Raw genomic sequence first — 20,291 nt, 5'->3', positions numbered from 1 at the left:
TGGAGGTTTTAAAGAAAAGAAATGCCTTTCTATAAAAAAAATTCACTTCAACTTGGTATAAAATCTTGAAAATTTTTTTTTTTATCTATTTTGTTAGTTCAAATAGAAGAGAATTTAATACTGAAGGGAACGAGCTATGATTCATTTCAAAAGGTTCATTAGTTTTTTTTCATTCATGTACGCCAAAAAAATCATAAAAATGAAAAATCGAGAAAAGAAGATAAAGTTTGTGCTATAGCTGTCCGGTCACCGCGTAACTACCTAACGCTCGCCTTCCTTTTGCTTTGTATCTACGGAAATATTGAGAATTAGGCTCTGTAACTTTGTGTGAATATCCTGAAATATATTAGGAATCGCTTAAAACGAAAAAAAAATTGATTTTTTTGACCTTATAAACCAGGCTCCCGCCATAAACAATTAAATAATACAAAGTACAAAATAAACAAGACTGAGAAAAATAGAGCTCTCAGGAGTTGTGTTCTGATAACTTCGAGTTTATTTAATCAAAATAGTTCCCTCTGGTCTGGATAAACCGTTTTGCGCCATCAAAAAAGCTTTTCGAAACAGTGTTTTCAGTCAGTGACCGGAATGTCCTACAAAATGTCCGTAGAGGGCATCCAAAAAGCTTATACCAATAAGCCTTTTGGATGACTTCTACGGACGCAAAACGTTTTCCTTTCATGGCCAAACGCAATTTTTGAAATAGGTGGAAGTCACAGGATGCCTTGTCAGACGAACACGGTGAGTGATTGAAGGTTAAAATGTGATTTCTAGCCCAAACATCAGTCACAAGAGTCGATCGATGAGATGGTGCATTATCATGCAATAAGCGCCAGCTTCCTCTTTCGCGCTATTCAGGGCGAATTTGACGTATGCGATGCAACAAACGCTTCAAAACGCCAAGATAGAAAATTGAATTGACGGTTTGGACCGTTGGCACGAACTCCTTGTGGACAATTCTCTGGGAATCGTAAAAACAAATGAGCATCGACTTGATTTTTGACTTCTCCAAACGCGATTTTCTGGGTGGTGGCTCGTCTGGGGCACTTTGACGCTTAGTTTTAGGTTCATGCTGGAATCACCACATTTCGCCACCAGTTACAATTTTGTAAAGCAGTAAAGGAAGTTCTCGTCTTTTCTCGCCTCTTTAATGAGCACTTTCCAATGTTGAATTCTGAGCAATTTTTTGTCCTCAGTTAATTTGTGCGGAATGAATTGTTGACAGACCTTTCGTAAGTCCAAACGATCAATTAAAATGCGATAAATCGATGTTTTGGAGATATTCAACTCCGATTCCATGAATTTCAACGATGGTTCACGGTTCATTTTTGATAATTTTGCGAACAATTTCGATGGAGTTTACTGATTTTGTCCTCACAACCATCTCTGAAACGTGTAAACCACTCACGAACTCTGACACGAGATAGACAGTCAGCGCTATAAACTTTTTTCACCAACTCAAATGTTTCGGTAAACATTTTACTGATTTTAAAACAAAATTTGCTATTGGCTTTTTGTTGAAAACTCATTTTTGTACCGATGACACAAACATACTGACACTTTAGACGCAATAACTTCGCTTCCACTGAACCGAATGTCACCAAGCTTTCACTGGAAGTCAGCTAGGGATGTATGGATAGAGATGGCGGCATCACAAACATTTTTATGACGCCAGTCTTGTTTATTTTAGACTTCACCCTTGTGTTATGTGAAGTATGTGTCATTGAAAGCTACTCGATCTTTCAGGCAGCATACGGACTCCTCTGACGAAAAATTCGACTTGATCCATTCATTGAGCCAGTTTGTGATGCTCTCGTAAGAAGTGAACCGCTCTCCAGCCAAGGCTGACTGCATTGATCAGAACATTGTGTAAATAAGAAGGTGCAATGTCTGGGGAATACAGCGGATGGGGCAAGATTTCCCAATTCAGTCCCTCTAAATATTTCTGGACCGATTTAGCAACGTGTGCCCCGGCTTTGTCATGCAGCAAAATCAGTCCACCCTGTCAATCCGGCCACTTTTCTTTGATTGCTCGATTCGAGCGCATTAGCTGCAGTCGGTAACGGTCGTCAGTGGTGGTTTCAGATAATTTAAGGAGTTCATAATAGATGACACTCTTCTGATCCTACCAGATGTACAACAAAACCTTTAAAGCATGCACATTTTGTTTTCGCTGCCGATGGATCTGGCAACCATTCACCTGACAGGCTCCAACATTTTCGATGCTTAGGGTTATCGTAATAGATCCTTTTTTAATTCCCAGTGATGATGCGAGTCAGAAAACCGTTTCTCTTCTCCCATTTAAGAAGCATCTCACCTGACGCCAAACGCCTCTCGATATCCCTCTCCTTCCCTTAATGTGGCATCCAGGTACCTGCTTTCTGGACCATTCCCATCGCGTGCAAACGTTGACCGACGGTTGATTTGTCAACATCCAACTCTTTAGACATATCCAAAGAGTTCGAAATGCGTCTCCATCCAATAATTTTTGTATTTGTATATCTTCGAATTTTTTCGGTGCCCTTTCGCGATCTTTATCACTCACGTTGAAATTGCCACTTTAGAAGCGTCGAAACCACTCTTTACAAGTTGTACTTGAGGAGTCTGATTACCGTAAATATTGATCAATATACGATACGCTTTCATTTAAAAGGTAATAAAGAAGCACGACTTCCCGTAAATGCTATTTCTTCGTGACGAACGTAGATATTTTTGACGTCAGATAAAAAATGATATTTACGCTTCAAGGGAACGTCAACTACTGCGATCGAGACCTCACATATACACCTTCCAACCACCAGTATACTACTAGAGAGAACACTAAAATAGTATCAGCAGCGACACCTCCTTTGCGAGGTGTAGAAGGGTTATTCCCATAAACAATACCACTGAACGTGCCTTCGATTTTTCCAGTTTTAACTCTCCGTTGGATAGACCCGGATGATTGGCCAGACGTTTTTCGACTTTAGACGTGAATTTAACATATTTCTATTATAGCGAATGACTTGAGCTTAGAGGTTATTATGATTATTATTTTGCATAATGCCGAAACAAATGCTTTCCAAAGTTGTCTACTTCTCGCCTTCGTCTTAATCTGAGTCCGTGAGCGAGATTCGTCTATTTCTAAAAATTCTGCATTAAGGCTACGTCGCCAAGATACTTTAGGGCGCTCCTGGCGGCGCGATCCTTGTGAGTGCCAGTCCAGTGCCATTCTCTTTATGTCAGTCGCTGGCTTGTGCAACGTATGGCCAATCCAATTCTATTTGCGCTCTCGTATTTCAATTGATCAATTGGTTTTTGTCTGCTTAGATTGTGAAGTTGTTCGTTTGAAAACCAATTTTCGGGCCACCAGATACGGAAAATTATTCTTATACATCGGCTCACAAATGTCTGCAGCATCCGCGTTGCAGATGCAGACACCAACCACGTTTCACAGCCATATAGTAGGGCGGATTTGGTATTCGAATTAAAACATCGTAGTTTGATATGTGTTTTCAGCTGTTTGGAAAACCAGATCTTTTTGAGGCTTGCAAAAGCTGTTTAGGCGCTTCTGCTCCTTTCGCATCGATATCGTCTTTTGCTCCATCGTCCAGGGTAATTTGGCTACCTAGATAAGTGAGACTGTTTACATTAGCAAAGGGCTCTCAAAGAATTATTAACCTGTATTGTAGCAGGATGTTGATTTCCATGGACTTAGTTTCCCCGACATTGACTCGTAGTCCAACGTTTTTGGTTTGGGAGCTTAGGTCATTAAGTTTGCTCGGCGTGTGTCCGCCCTTCCGTGATAAGAGTGCGATGCCTTCGGCGTAGTCAAGGTCTTCCCAATGCTCCATACTAATAGGATTCCAGATTATTTCCTTGCCTGGGATGGCATCGAGAGCGCTGTTTAGAACGTCGTCAATGACTATTAAAAATAGAAGAGTGGGTAGTAAATACCCTTGTGTGATACCAGCCACAGGTTCAATAGGTCGTCGTGTCGCACTCGGCATTTGAATTTCAAGTATTGGGCTTGAATAATACGAGAGGATTTATCTGGGGCTTCCCGTCGCTTAAGGGCGGCCTAGACAGTTTGATGTCGCAACTTATCGAAAGCCTTCTCAAAGTCCACAAAGAGCAGGTGAAGGGGCTCTTGCAATTCATTTTCTAGCTCTACAAATATTCGGAGAACAGCAGTTTGGTCCATACATGATTTCCCTGCCTTCAAACCAGCCTGTTGCTTACGAAGTGTGCGGTCAATCTTATCATACGATTCAAATTATTTTAAAGCCTTTTAAGGGACTTTAAGGGCAACGCCGAGCAGCGTGATACCTGTCCAATTTCCGAACTTAGTTGGGGTTCATTTTTTTTGGGACTCTACAAGTATCACCAGCATCCAGTCGTCTGGCAGCGTTTCCAACAACTCCCATATAGACTGAAAAAAGGGGGACCAGGATTTTTTCTGATGTTTTGGGGTTCACTTTTAGTATCTCTACTGTGATATGGTCACAGTGGCCAAAAATCTACACTGACGCTTATTCAGATGTCTTCCCTATTCCAAGAACATCTTTCAATTTAATTCAAGTCTTCATCGAAATTAGAAAAAACAGCATTTTAGAGAGGTATGACCTGCATGGCTCCCCTCTAACAAATAAATAAAGTATGACTTCTTTTTTTCTGTGTGCAATGTCATGCAACTACTAACATGAACCCAACTGCTTATATAAGTATGAATGTGTTAGTGAAAAGAAAAAACATGTGAGTATGTATGAGTAGATAGTTTGTATGTGAGCAGTAGAGTATGTCCATTGTACTTACCAGCAAACACTGATGTGGAATTGTGATGGGGATCGTAGGGACATACTGCTTGGCCGCTTTTGCTTGCCTCCTGGGTATAGTTGTTGTCGTTGATTATGTATGTATTGCACATGGGTCGAAACGAATTGGTGCCACACACGAACAAGCGACCCGGCGACGTCACCACCATGATGCGAATGTAATTTTGACATGCCTCCTGTTAAAATCGAAAAAAAGAGAAAATATAGAGAAAAATGAGTAAACATTTTTTTGACTGGGATCTGAGGGAATTAACTCAATAAAGTAAGAGCGGTAAAAATAATAGAGAAAAAGGCTGAAAAGGAACATAAAATAAATTTATATGAGAAGATATATAAAATTTCGCGCCACACCGAACAGAAAGAGTAATAGGGTGAAGGAATATCAGAATTTTTTACGATTATTCTGTATTCATATTCAGTATTCATATTTATTAACAAAATTTTCACCAAAAAATATTTACGATTCAAATCAAGAGTCATTGAAACATCAAAATCTCAGTAATAGCGCTTGAAGAGCTACCAAATAGGCTGTGAAATGGAATTGTAGATGGTCAGAATTTTTTTTCAAATCACTCAGACAGTAATACCAATTGCACTTAAGGCAACGAGAGAGGATTTAAGGACGTAGTCCGGTGAAATACTCATTTTTATAGATATTTTTTAAGAATTATTTTTTTTTTAATAAAATGCGATCGTTTTGATTTTATAGTATGCTATTATTGACATCAAATAGTATATGGTTTCCACTGTTTCCATTACGGCGAAGAGTTCCGCATGGAAAATCGTAGTATCTGTAGTTTTAGGGATTTGTGTGCTCTAAGCCCCATTATTCCTGCTCCTTTTCCTGAGTGCGTTTTGGAACCATCTGTGTACCATTTTAGTGAGCTGGTTAAGTCAGTACTGAGCAAAAGTACGATATTTATTAGAAACTGGGTACTAAGTGTTTGGAATATTGCGCAAAAGTACACAGCAGCGATAGTTCTAAGAGTTGGAAATCGATTATATCCAGCTTGAAATATCGATTTTACTTAACACTGGTTTTTATGAGAAATTTCTTTTGCCAGAAATGCGCTCAGTAGTTCAATGAAGAGAGGCTGATGCCATACATTTTTTCTTTTATTTTAATTTTTATATTTGTTTTGGCTACTTATTCGATACTGCAGGCATATCAAACACCAACACATTCGGCTAAGGCGATGACCACATCAATCTTATTGGCCAATCTTATCAGCGTTGCAGAATGCTTCCGCAATTCTATATTTAGCAAGCATGGAATTATCGAATGGAATATTTAAACAAAAAAAGAAAACAAAAACAAAAAAGGACAAAAACGTGTAAGAGTTGAGCTGGGTCACTGGGTATTCACAAGACTTTGACAGGCTTTTTATATAATATAATATTTTATTTATAATTAAATGTTTAGTTTACGATTTTTTTGCACGGAAACTTTTATCAACTTTTATATCCATTTAATGTCAATTCATTTTGCCTCCCCCAACAACTGTAGTTTGTGTTTCCACTGCACCGTTCGTTTATTTATTGTATCTATCGACGGGAAAAAAGGTCAAATGTCGGCCATATTGTTTTTGCACTCGTATCCACCCACACACATACACAAATACAATTTCACACACACACATCAACACATTCATATGCACAATCGCACGCTCGCAGTAGTAGTTATTTGACTTTTTCCGACATCGTCGCCATCATTCGGCAATAACAACATATGAATCAGCAACAAAAACAAATATGTACAGTACAATGCCAAACGCACATACTACAATGTCATCATCGTCATCGTCACGAACAGCAACGTGGCAATCAGCAACGGCAGGCAGCCAGGTAGGCTGTAACTGCCTGCAACAATAACAGCAACTGCGGCGCAAAGTTAGTCATTCCCACTTTTTTGGCGCCCAAACTCCATTGTTGTTTATTGCCCAAACGCGTACATAAGGGTGTTTATGTGCTTATGTGTATTGGTGTGCGTGAGCGCGTGAGTGCTAGCGCGAATATTTCGGCACAAAACATTTGTTAAATCATTTGAAATGGTCCTGAATACAAAGTCTCTAAGCTGCTTACCGCGACAGTCATTTTCGAGTATTTACCCGCTCGTGAAATACCTACACGCACCGGCATGATGGCGACAACTTACTGGATGTGTACACACTAGGGGTGTAAGCTTTTTCGATTGTGATGGTGTCGGCATTTTCGGGAACTCGTTATAACAATCCCGAGTTTCCGGGATTCTTCTTCTTCTTAATTGGCGCGATAACTGCTTACGCGATTTTGGCCGAGTTTAACATAGCGCGCCAGTCGTTTTCTTCTCTTGCTAACCGGCGCCTGTTGGACACACCAAGTGAAGCCAAGTCCTTCTCCACCTGATCTTTCCAACGTAGAGGAGGCCTTCCTCTTCCTCTGCTACCACCAGCTGGTACCTCATCGAATACTTTCAAAGCCGGAGCGTTTGTATCTATTCGGACGACATGGCCCAGCCAACGTAGACGCTGGATCTTTATTCGCTGCACTATATCTATGTCGTCAAAAAGCTCATACAGCCCATCGTTCCATCGCCTGCGATATTCGCCGTTGCCAACGTGCAAAGGTCCGAAAATCTTACGCAAAATCTTTCTCCCGAACACTCCAAGCATCGCTTCATCGGACGTTGTCATCGTCCAAGCTTCTGCGCCATATGTTAGGACGGGCATGATGAAGACCTTGTAGAGTGTTAGTTTTGTTCGTCGAGAGAGGACTTTACTACTCAGTTGCCTACTTAGTTCAAAGTCGCACTTGTTGGCAAAAGAGATTCTACGTTGGATTTCAAGGCTGGCATTGTTTTCGGTGTTAATGCTGGTTCCTAAATAAACGAAGACTTTTACAACCTCGAAATTATAAGTGGCTATAGTGACGTGGGTGCCGATACGCGAGTGCGCCGACTGTTTGCTTGAAGACAGGAGGTACTTCGTTTTGTCCTCGTTCACCACCAGACCCATTCGCTTTGCATCGAAAAATGTATACCCCGAGTTTCCGGGATTAGGCCCGAAATATTTATTATATTAGGGGTATACATTTTTCGAATTTGACAATGCCGAGATTTTCGGGATTTCATTGTTACAAATCCCGATTTATCGGGATTAGCCCCGATGAATTTATTATATTAGGGATGTAAATTTTACGATTTTGACCATGACAAGATTTTTGGGGTTATCGGGATCCTGCGTTTTCGGGACTAGTTTCTTTGTATTTATTATTTTGAGATTATTTTCCCACCATCGCACCATTCTCGATATTAAAAAATACCGAAGTTTCGGAACACCCTTCGGGATTCACATCCCTAGAACGCGCACATACTCATACGCATTAGTATAGACAAAAATTGCATTCGGTTTCGTGTTAGAACTGCTTATTTCGCGCAATTTAAAATCCAAGGCACATAACCGAGTTCTATTGTTTTGCTGCTCTCGTCAGCGCAATAATTTTACTGTTACTAGTCCGATAAAGTAGATATGAAGGTGTGTTCTAAATATTTATGCGGGCTGCGAACGTGTACAGTCAGATTTAATTAAGAATGAGTGAATAGGTTTGTTTTCACTAGAAACACCTGAACTCTAATATTTTATACTTTGTAACAATTTATATAAATACTGGTGAAAATTCATGCAATGCTCGGGTGATTCTATGCGATACGCAATTAACTTCTTGTTCAAGACGAACATAGTTTTCAGTGCTGGGGTGAGACATCTTTAATTAACAGTCAGCTGCCGATAAGGGAAGGAGAGTAGCTGCTTATACCCAAACTGCGGAGCTAATGTTGCTGCGGGAGCTTGTTCAGTGTGCGTCATTCCCCACCGCACAGAGAGGCACAGCATACATGGATGGCAGACTTTAGCTCTTAAACTGGAATTTTTCCTGAAATGGAGCGTAAATATTCAGCTCTCACCAGACAGATAGGACCTGCAATGCTTTCATTGTATAAGTACATAAGAAAGGGTTTCCAATGTACTCTAGTTCTTGAGCTGGAATCTTTTGCGAGGCGTAACGTATTCAGCTTTCATTCCACCTTCGTGTTAACACTACTCTTTTTCATTCAGTGTTCGCCGTATATCTGCTATAAAGTGGGCACACGGGAGTTGAGATATTCACCTTCTTGAACATAAGAGTATTTATCAATGCAGTTAAGTAAACTCTAACTCTGTGCGCGAGCCCATATACAGACCGAGGGAGCTTAAGCTAGTCACTAACGTATGATATTTTCGCGTATCACGTCGCAAGCGTGAACAATTACGACGAGCGTGGGTATATCAGACATAGTTATTGGGCATTAGCTTTAGCAGGCACGATTCCTTTTTACTTATGTGAATGCTAGGATATTCACACACCTGTCAAGCGCAACGAAAAGCCTAGCATACTTGCTAGAGCTAATCTCGGATCTAATATCTTTACATTTTCATTGATCGCCAAACGGCGGCCTTAAAAAGCAGTCGACCACCTCCCAGACTGCATAACGAGTGCATAGGAAATGATATTTCAGACCTTTGTAAAAATAGCCCATGGAAGATGATGCCACAAGCCTGCCTACAGAATTGGCCGGCAATTCTGGTCGGCTCACGCTAAAATAAGCTAAGACTATGTTTCCGCATCTATATGCAATAAGCAGAAACTCCCAGAGGTGGAGACATATACATCACTTCTGCAGAAGCTGTCTGGATGCACGTTCCTGTTTTGCCTAGATGAGGATTTACCACTTTGGGCAGGCAGCTTTTTAATGAGTTAGAAGATGGTTTCCATACCAAAGCGGCAGAGAGAATAAACTAGCGAGACTCGGTACCAGACAGAAAAATGAGTGCATAGGAAATGATATAATTATGCCCTTACAGATGTTCAAGCTACTTATTTTTGAGACCTTTGTAAAAATAGCGCATGGAAGATGGTGCCACAAGCCTTCCTACAGAATTATCCGGCAATTCTGGTCGGCTCACGCTAAAATAAGCTAAAACTATGGACACTAATTTCTATCTATTCTCGACTTTTACTGTTTTGCTACTATTCCTTCTGATGCCAGGTTATCATTCAATTATTCATTATGCGATTTTGCTAATTTCTATGACTTATTACTGGACATTAATTGGGATAATTTATTTGCTGAACTTGACACTTGTTTCACTGTCAAACATCTTCAGTTTGGTCCATAATTTAACCATGAATCGTCTAACAAACGAACAACGCTCGCAAATCATTGAATTTTATTATAAAAATGCGTGTTCTGTTAAAAAAGTTTAAGATCCACCTTTTTATCGAAAAATTGTCCTCAGCGACGAAGCTCATTTTTGGATCAATGGGTACGTAAATAAGCAGAATTGTCGATTTGGGAGTGAAGATCAGCTTGAAGAATTGCAAGAGCTACCGATGTATCCAGAAAAGGTCACAGTTTGGTGCGGTTTATGGACTGAAGGTATCATTGGACCGTACTTCTTCAAAGATGCTGCGAATCGTAACTGTGAATGGTGAGCGCTACCGTGAAATGATATCCAACTTTTTTTGCCCAAAACGCAAGAGACATGTGGTTTCAGCAAGACGGTGCCACATGCCATACAGCACGCGTAACAATGGACTTGTTGAGAGGCGAGTTCGGTGAACATTTTATTTCACGGTCGGGACCTCGGCCACCCAGGTCGAGCGATATAGATTATTTTTTGTGGGGCTATGTTAAAGCTCATGTCTATTCAGGCAAGCCTGCTTGAATTAACGCATTGGAAGAAAACATTAAAGCATTTATATGTGAGATACCAGCCGAACTATTAGAAAGAGTATGCCAAAATTGGACTAAGCGGATGGACCATTTGAAGCGCAGTCGCGGTCAACATTTGCATGAAATAATCTTCAAACATTAAATTATATGGACTGTACTATCGATTTAAATAAAAATTTCATGCATTTTTCTGAATTTTACGCGTGTTTTTTTTTTTGAAAAACTTTACTATAGCTCTTAAAAAATCACCCTTTAGTAGTTGTTCTGCCTTTAAGTCCATTTTGTCTAAACTCTGCTTACATAACATTCCGCTCAGAAAGAAAAAGCCTTATAAATTACCCTGGTATTCTAAGACTTTGAAAAAGCTTAAAAATCTTAAAAATATTATAAAAGGCACACACGCCCAGAGGTGGAGACACACGACTTCTATAAAAGCTATAAAGGTGAGGAAGACATGAATTTAAAACATCTGTGCCACAGCCCTGCTCTAGTTAAACTAAGATATATCACTTATTGCAGGCAAAACTTTAATCAGATGGGAGATCTCAGCACCATGAAATCCAGGGGTCTTCTAAAGTTTTCGATCAGTTCAGTTTGCTTTTTAGAAAGTCCCCTTACGGTATCACAATGACCTATGAGCCCGAGTGTTTTCCGCAGTGGATAGCCGCTACAACCTCCCTAAGCCCTTTGAGAATGGTAACACAAATGACATGTCAAATGTGTTCATAATTTACTTAAAGGTTTGGCATTTACGAAATGGGACGGTATACACTTGAACAAAATTGGGAAATATTGAAAACCTATTTCCAAAGTGGTGAGTCTTCTTCTTCTTCCGCGGTTACAGTAAATGACGAGCGTTACCGTGACATGCTCAACGAGTTTTTGTTTCCACAAATTGAAGAGGATGACATGGACGACATTTGGTTTCACACTGCCAAAGTTACACTTGAACTTTTGGCTATCGTTTTTGAAAACCGAATAATCAGCCGATATTCAGATATCAATTGGCCGCCTCGGAGCTGTGATTTAAGCCCGTCGGACTATTTTTTGTGTGGAGCCATTAAGGGCAAATGCTATGCGAACCATCCAGAGGCGATTGATCCTTTAAAATAAGAAATCGAAGTTGCCATTCATGAAATTGGAGCCCAAACAATCGAAAATGTGCTTAAAAATTGGGTTGATCGAATGGCCTACTGTAAAGCCAGCCGTGGCAGTCATTTGAACGATACTATTTTTCATTCATAAATGACAATATTCAATCTTCAAAATAAAAAAAAAAGTTTATAGCCGATTCAAAAAGCAAATTTTACTTCTGTTCCCCATGGTATCGAGATTAAGTCTTCGGTTCGACCTTGTAGCCGAAGACACTACCAGTTGAGTTTTCTTACTCAGGGATTGTTAACCCTAGATTTTAGTCGCCTTTTACGGCAGGCATACCTTACCTAGGTCAAATTATAACAACTGACCCGCTGGGGAAGGTGTATTCATTCAGTGAAAATTCTCATAATTATCCAGTTTATTCATAAATTATGCATGAGATCGAAGAAAGGATAGATTTTCTTCTTATTTCGCCAAAGAGGGGTTGAAGCGCAAAGTCTGCCCAAACATTTTTGAAAACAATCAATCTGAGAAATGCATTTCGAGTTCATTTGTTAACTAAGTTGTAACTAATTGGATTGTGAAAATGAGTGGATGGAGTTGAGGGCTTTTCTTCCAGGCCCCTTTAACTATACAGTTGTGCTATGTGGATCCTTCGAAGGTTATAGGACCACAGTTTTAGATCCAGCAACTCTGGTTGTTAGGTAAGATCGCTTCACCGTGTGCCGGTTGAGACCGAATCGAAAACAGCGCACCAGCTGTTACTGTCCTGCGTTCGAGCGCTGGTAAGGCCGGCAGCACTTGGTTCTTTCGACAGGGATGTGGTCTGCCTATCCCTTGTTTTCTTTTGTGGGTTACTGTGTAGTAGATTCGCCTTGCTGGAGCGTCTCTGTTCATACGGGTGACATGGCTAAGCCAGCCATATCCGTGTCCATGTTCCTATATATGATAGCTCATACAGCTCGCTGTTCCACCCTACACGATACTCCTCACCAGCGCGGAGTGGGCTATGTAAGGCCTTGTGAATAAAATTAAACGACACAGTTATGCAATAATTAACGATTGAAAAACTTCACTGGGAACTGGCAGTCCCATCAGATAACCTAACTACACAACAATAAATAATAGAGGCAAATACTAGTATTTTCAGTTTTCCAATTTGGGCAAAAAATTTTAATTTTAATTTTAATTTTCTAGCTTTTGTAATCGGGAAGTTGCAAGTGTTTCTATTGTGGGTTGCTGCGCTAAACCGCAACATATCCATTTTATTGCCTTTTCATTGTGTTTTCAACCAGGCGGAATGCCATTAAATGTGTCACCTAAAACACCAATTCTGCACTACGCGTACGGTTGTGTGTGGAATAATATATTTATGAAATTCGCATGAAAATGCCCAGCAGAGAAAAACAGAGCTTTCTACGAATTAGGAAGAATGAAAGAATAATAACAACACAGTGCAACAATTTTGCACAAATGTTGCTCAGCACAAAAAAAAATGCAAATAATTGTGAAAGAAAATGCGTCCCAGACCTACTTTGCTGAAGATAGTGCTGCTAAGGAGGGTCGGACTATTTTTTCATGGGTGATTAAAGTTTGCACATTTTGATAAGATAAAAAGCAACTTTAAATAAAATTTCTGTTTGCCTATTTCTATGGTAGAACTTAACGAGTATAGTTTTTGTAGTACATTTTAACCCTCTAACTCCTGCCTAAATGGGCGTTTCTGATTCATTCTCCAAAGAGTCAAAACGAAAGGTCGTTAAAAAAAAGGAGTTAGAGGGCTAAAATGTTCTAAGAATATTTCAAGCAGACTATTTTATAGGCGGTCCCCAGGATGATAAACTTGTAAGTGTTAAGATAAGTGTGTTAGAAGGCTTAATTTAATAATACTTCCACTTTTCCTCTTTTTAATAGCCAACATACCAAGTTTTTCATAAGAGGAATATGAAGATAATACAGGGTCCGGCACTCGAAGTGTAAACAACTTCAGATCGCTCGCGCAGCTGATGCACGGACATCACCTTAAGGGGTTAGTCTACTTTGTCACTTTAAAATTTTTCATTTTTTTTTTTTTGCATAATTTGAAAGTATATATATCCAGAAATATTGTGTAAAAATTTTAAGAAAATCCGAGCACTCTAACTATTTTTTTTTTACCTGAACATCAGTACCTTATTTCGTCTACCTGCGCGTATAGCGTGCATCGATGAACTTTAAACGCGTTTTTCTGAAAACAACGTTTTCAAAATCTAGCTCCACTGTATCTCAAAAACTAATCAATCGATTTTCATAAAATTTGGATCACCTATTCTAGACATAATTTGCACCAAATTGACGCTCGGGGGTTTTGAAATTTTAAATTTTTACTATATATTTTTTTTAAATATGCGAAAAAAACCGTTCTATCAAAAATTTTCCATTTTTATCAGCCATTTTTTTGTCTTCATTAAAACCTAATATCCGAGGGTCATTTTGTAGCCAGTATCTTACTGAATCTGAAACATTTTGATTTTTTTGTTTCAGACAAGCCGTTCTTGAGTTCTGATGGAGCTGCCTCACCAACCCATGTTTGAGACGTTACGCTTCACTGCTATTTTTTTACTAAAAATACTATAAAATTGAATAAAAAAAAATTTATTTCTGAATTTTAAGACTTTATTTAATAAATCAAACAAATTTTATATTACTATCATTTATAGTTTTTTAAAAAAAAAAATCACGAATATAGCCTTTTTTTCGAGTCTCCAAAGTAGACTGACCCCTTAAAGTACATAAAGTTTTTGTTTATCGCACCAGTACTTCTTACAATGATACTGGTTGCATCGAGATATGTCATGGAGGTGGTTATCAAATGACGTAAGAACTAAAAATATCTGATCGTAGCATCCGCCGCCCACTGAGAAATGATCTCAAAGTCAAGCCTTACAAGATCCAAAAGGCGAACGATCTCACACAAAAGCAGCAACAATTCCGACTTGAGAAAGCGATGGAGTTGCGTCGCCTGGCCGAAAGCGGTCAATTTCCGAACATTGTGCTTTCTGACGAGAAAATTTTTCAAAGTGGGCAATCCGTAAACTCCCAAACCGATCAGGTTTATTTGACCGACCGTTCATACGAGAATTTGAGTCATCAATTGGCCACCAGGAGACAGCATCCGCCACAGGTAATGGTTTGGGCCGCTGTAACCGCAGATGGGCGCTCTCCAATCGTTTTCGTCACGCCTGGCGGCAAGGTAAATGGGAAATATTATCGGGAAAGTATTCTGGCGGTAGCTTTGAAGCCGTGGGCAGACAAACATTTCGGTGGCAAACCATAGACGTTACAACAGAACTCGGCACCATCTCACAAAGCTCGAGTGAATCAAGAATGGCTAAAACACAACGTTCCAGACTTCACAACGTACATACAATTGCTCTCAAAATCACCAGACGCGAATCCGATGGATTATTATCTTTGGGCCATTTTGGTGAGCAAGGTCCGAACTAAAAGAAGCACTAGTGGTGCTGAAAAAACAATTGTACGCGAGTGGGCCAAAATACCTGCAAGTCACATTCGGGCAGCAAGCGTTTAGTTGCTGTACCGTCTCAAGGCCATAGTCAAGGAAAAAGGTCGGCATATCGAGCAAAAGTAAATGGATTCTTAATTTTGCATTATTTTCACACATTTTTTACTTTGAATTGAATAAAGGTAATATTCCAAACTAAATTTATAGTAATTTTAATTGGTTACACTTTGAGTGCCGGACCCCGTACACCACAAATGTAGCGATGAAAATTCAAGTCAGCCTGTCTCGTTAAATCAAAATAAAGGAGTAATTTAACTCAAATATTTCTAACTCTCGAATAGGACTCCAAAAAGAAATCTAAATTAATTTTACAGCTTTTCAAAATTGTTGTGTCGGAAAGTGTTTTTTGTTTTAAAAAATTATGATCAAAATGACCCACACGTGTAAAAGGTAATGGGTGAAAATGTTCCACAAAATTGTGCGCCATTAAATTTTATTATAGACCCTTAAAGGCAATAGAGCTTAATGAAGTGACAAGTGGCGCAGAATTAATCATCCAATTTTAGTTTTGAATAACTTTTTAGTGAATAAAAAATTTGTTTGAAAAATCTTCATTTTAATCCTCTCGCGGTCCACTGCTTGTCTATTTGTATACTGCAGCTGCCTTGTTCACAATTGCTTTAAAAAATAGAGAGTTAATTGTAAACGAATGTATTTACGTTTTGCGATATTTATTCGGAATGAATTTGGTATTCAATGACAATTTAACTGTATTTTTCCGACAGACGACCAATTTGGTTCATTGTCGTATAGTCTTTAATAAATATTTTTTAATACATTTATGTATATTTCCATAATAAAGAAGAGTCTATCGAAAAAAATCTAATTAAGATCAACCTGAGACCAAATTAGGAAAATTTCACTGGACTGTAAAGAAAAAGTGTGACTTCTAGAGTCAAATTGGGAGGTGGTCCACCAATAATCTGCAACTCATCTTCTTTCGCAATTTCTTTACTGCATACTCGTCCTTTTTCTTCCTAATTTTGCGAATCTCAAAAACTCGTATATAAGGAAATTTCATTGGCATTTAAACTAGCAAAATAACTGTTTTCCCTTCGTAGTCTTATCTATCGACAATTGTGACTGATTTGTTAACTAAAAATTGTATTTTAACTGTCTTCCAGTTTTCATATGCGGCCGATTTTTGTCACTCCGCGTAATTTAGCCTTTGCGAAAAATCATTTACCAGAGAGGGAAAAATGCTCTTTTGTGTAGTTTAAAGATACAAGCATATAACAGCCTGAAAGACATCTCAGTCAAGGATCCAAAGGTTTAATTCTGCGCGCTTTCGAACAGTAAAGATTCTTCGAAAAGTGACACCTAGACGTCAATAGTGAATAATTCCTAGACGGTTCCTTTTTTAAGTCCTCTTTGACCTTTTTTCAAGAAGACAAATGTACTATTTTTTACGATAGGACAACGCGTTAAAATTTTTGAAACTTATTCTTATTATAGTCGGGCCCTAAGAACAACATGTTGTATAGTTCGTAAATTTTTTGTGTGGAAATAATCTTTCCAATGTGTTAACAATTCAAAGGTTGGTGAAAAATATTCAAGAAAATTTTCCTGTCGAAGATGGAAAAAGTATTGGGAGACCAAAAACTGGACGTTCTTTTACAAATCGCTGAATTGAGACTTATGAAAAGTCAGACTTCCTTTAAAATTCAGGTTAGGAGTCGTGTTAAGTTTTGGAAATATCTAGAAAGCATTTTCACCGCAAGCGTGTAAACCCAAATAGCTGATTTTTCATACTTACAAGCTTTGCTGACAACAAATAGTTACTGGCGCTTTCGCTTCAATAGAGTAAACTTAGCAGCTGATTTTGTGTACTTTCGGACTTTTTCTGCTACTGAAGCTGCCCGTATTTTTATACTAAGAGGATAGTCTGCATTATTTTCAAAAAATGGGATATGCACTTCACATATTACAGAAAAAAAATTGTGTGCTAAATGTAGATGCCATCATAATTTCTGCATAACAAGTTTACCATACAGAATCTCACAGAATATTTTTCAGGTATGACTCTGACTGTGCCTATCTTGAACAAAGAGATTGTCTGTAAAGTCGGTTTACTGACGATAGTTTAACGTGATAACGTCATAAGAAAATACTGATTGAATGGTTACATTTTTCAAAAGAAAATTTTAATTTTATTTGTTTAATAGATATTTTGTATGGATATAGAGAATGAGTTAACATTAACATAACATAACATAACATAACATAACATAACATAACATAACATAACATAACATAACATAACATAACATAACATAAAATAACATAACATAACATAACATAACATAACATAACATAACATAACATAACATAACATAACATAACATAACATAACATAACATAACATAACATAACATAACATAACATAACATAACATAACATAACATAACATAACATAACATAACATAACATAACATAACATAACATAACATAACATAACATAACATAGCATAACATATCATAACATAACACAACATGCTGTTCAAGCAAGGTAACGGCAATGAGCAAGGTAACGACAAATGAGCAAGGTAACGGCAATGAGCAAGGTAACACTGATGAGCAAGGTAACGACACATTTTTTCGTGCGTCCAGCCTGTTAAATCGAATTATAAGACGTTATCACGTCAAAAAATTGCAATAAAGCCTACACTGTTTACATAAAATTTTCTGTTAGGCTAAGTTGAGTTAACTGCCGTCCAAAAGAGACTGAATGAGCTTCGAAACAACAACAATTGTCTCCGGTTCTGTAATTAAGCGTAAACTGCAGTTAGCGCGCGCGGTGACATGCAGACTATTCGACATGCATCTAAATTCACTAGAAATACGCCAGCTCAAAAGCAGTGAAATTCCCTGCTGGGTGGCATGCATGCGTGCGTGTTTGTGAATGCAACTTTGCCTGGGTGTTATAAAATATTCAACAGGGGACACTTTCAGCCACTGACCTAAGGCTTAATTATTATTTAAAATCAACATATGGACGGTTTTGTTTATTATTTCAAATATTTAACATTATAACCGGCAGCACACAACCACACGCACACACACACACACAAGCGCATGTGACAATATGCAAATACAAAGCGGCATAGTGGGCAACCAAAACAATCCGATTATTGTATTTGTTCTTTTGTTTTGTTTTTGTTTTTGCTGGGATATACTAAACTGGTGTTGTTGTTGTTTTTATTAATGCTGTGCTAAAACCAAGTTGGTCACATTGCTTTTAAAGTTTTAGGCATACATTTAAATAAATTAACAAATTACAAATTGTGTCAAAATGGAGTGTGCACCCCTGGCCGCAGTAAGCCCCTCAACACGCACCTTAACGATATTTATTAGTATGGTCAATGGTTTTTGACACCGACTCTGGCCTCTAAATTGAGTTGACTGCAATTTGCCCTACAGCAGCTGGCCGAAAGTGAACGAAAGTGCAGCAAAATGAGTGCGACAGGCGAATGATGGTCACATTTTTCAATGCAACAAGGGTCAGAAAATAACAAAAGCAACAACAAAACATATGTGAATTAAACTGCATGGATGTATGCACGCACCCCTACACGCATATAAAATCGGCTTAAATAGCCAGCTGCGTGATATGGAGGGTTGCCACACCCTAACCAAAGTTTGTAGACACGTGAATGCCTTTGTTTGTGTGCGCGTGTGTGCGAGTGCGTGGGTGAACTGAGGTCATGAAAGGGTGCTCTTTTGTGCTTGCAATAATTGTAAAATTAATTAATTGCTATTCAGCTGTTTTAGTCGCTTATTTGCAGGCACGCGCACACTCATTTACTCATTTAAGCGTGTACACACATACATACACACACATGTATATATGTATACACAAAAATGCGTGTGTCGCCTAAATAGTAATTTGATTTTGTAATTAAAAACTAGGCAGGCATTCTGATAACAAAAATTATAATTTTTGCTTTATAAATCTCAATCAAATGCAATAAATGCGTGCATGTAGTGGTAAGTAATTCATGTGTGCGTTTAAAAATAATTACATAAATGCACAAAGATCAAGTGGCGATTATGCACATATGCATATATGTGTGTGTGCGTGTGTGAGTAGCTGGTCGCATAAATGCAAAAATGTGATTTGGAATTAGAAATTAATAAAATATTGTGCGAGTATTAGTAATTTGCAATTAACTTGAACTAATAGCGCCCTTTGGCACTCGGGCGGATGGAGGGTGCAGGATGCCGGTTGATTACCATCACTTTACACCGAGCGTCAGCAGAGATAGAAGGGCGTAGAACGGAACTCGTTAACTAACAGAGGTAAACAAGCATTTAGTGGGCAAATAGAAGAGGCCGAGTGGCAAAGCAACACAAATTGAGTGGAGAGAAAAAGCCATTGAGATACACCTCGCACAAATATTTACCCCCTTAGCCGTTTAAGATAAGGTATGAGCGCATTTCCAAATCAAGTGATCAAATATTTTGGATATTGTCTTCAATTACTCTAAAAACTAGTTTATTTCTAGGCTTGAGTGTGGTAAGAAGTAAACTGGAAATATTTAGAAAAAAAATTTAATAATTTTGCAATTTATTCAGTGATTCGATTTGTTCAGTTTTTTAAAGTGAAATACCAGGTTGTTCAATAAGTTTCGCGGTTCGATAAAAGGGGGCGTTGCTAATAGCCTCAATTTTTTTTGTTATGTTTGTACCCTTTTCGTCTTTTCGTACGTTTGCGAAGTTTCATTTCATTCTGCCAATTCATTTTTTGTTTAAAATCTTTTTAGTGAAGCCAGTGATTGAATTTTTATTTTTGGAATATTTAAAGCAAAGGAAATTCATGAACGAATGTTGAAAGTGTATCAGGACTTTTCACGATCAATTCGTCCCCTTAGTATTAAAATAGCCTATAAATTTTTTGATGTTTTGAGAAAATGAATTTCAAACTTTTTGTCGAAAGTAGCTCTCACTCAAATCTCGTTATGTCTGTAAATATTTATTATTTTTTGACTGACGTTTTGACCCACTTTGTGGAAATACAATTTGATAAAATTTTGACCCCATATAAAATCGACGATGGAGAATCCAA

The 20,291-nt window shown here is 38.3% G+C and overlaps 1 protein-coding gene across 1 annotated transcript in view; it reads right to left on the bottom strand.

Annotated features, from left to right (window-relative positions):
- LOC128863719 (semaphorin-1A) overlaps positions 1 to 20,291 on the bottom strand; it is a 272,319-nt gene that overhangs the window by 174,672 nt on the left and 77,356 nt on the right. The window contains 1 exon segment of the mRNA XM_054103025.1: positions 4,795 to 4,990. Coding sequence (XP_053959000.1) covers positions 4,795 to 4,990 — 196 coding nt within the window.

Source organism: Anastrepha ludens, chromosome 5 (genome assembly GCF_028408465.1).
Source record: "Anastrepha ludens isolate Willacy chromosome 5, idAnaLude1.1, whole genome shotgun sequence".
NCBI lineage: Eukaryota > Metazoa > Arthropoda > Insecta > Diptera > Tephritidae > Anastrepha > Anastrepha ludens.
Note: the sequence above shows the minus strand (reverse complement) of the source record. Positions and strands in the feature narration are given on the sequence as shown.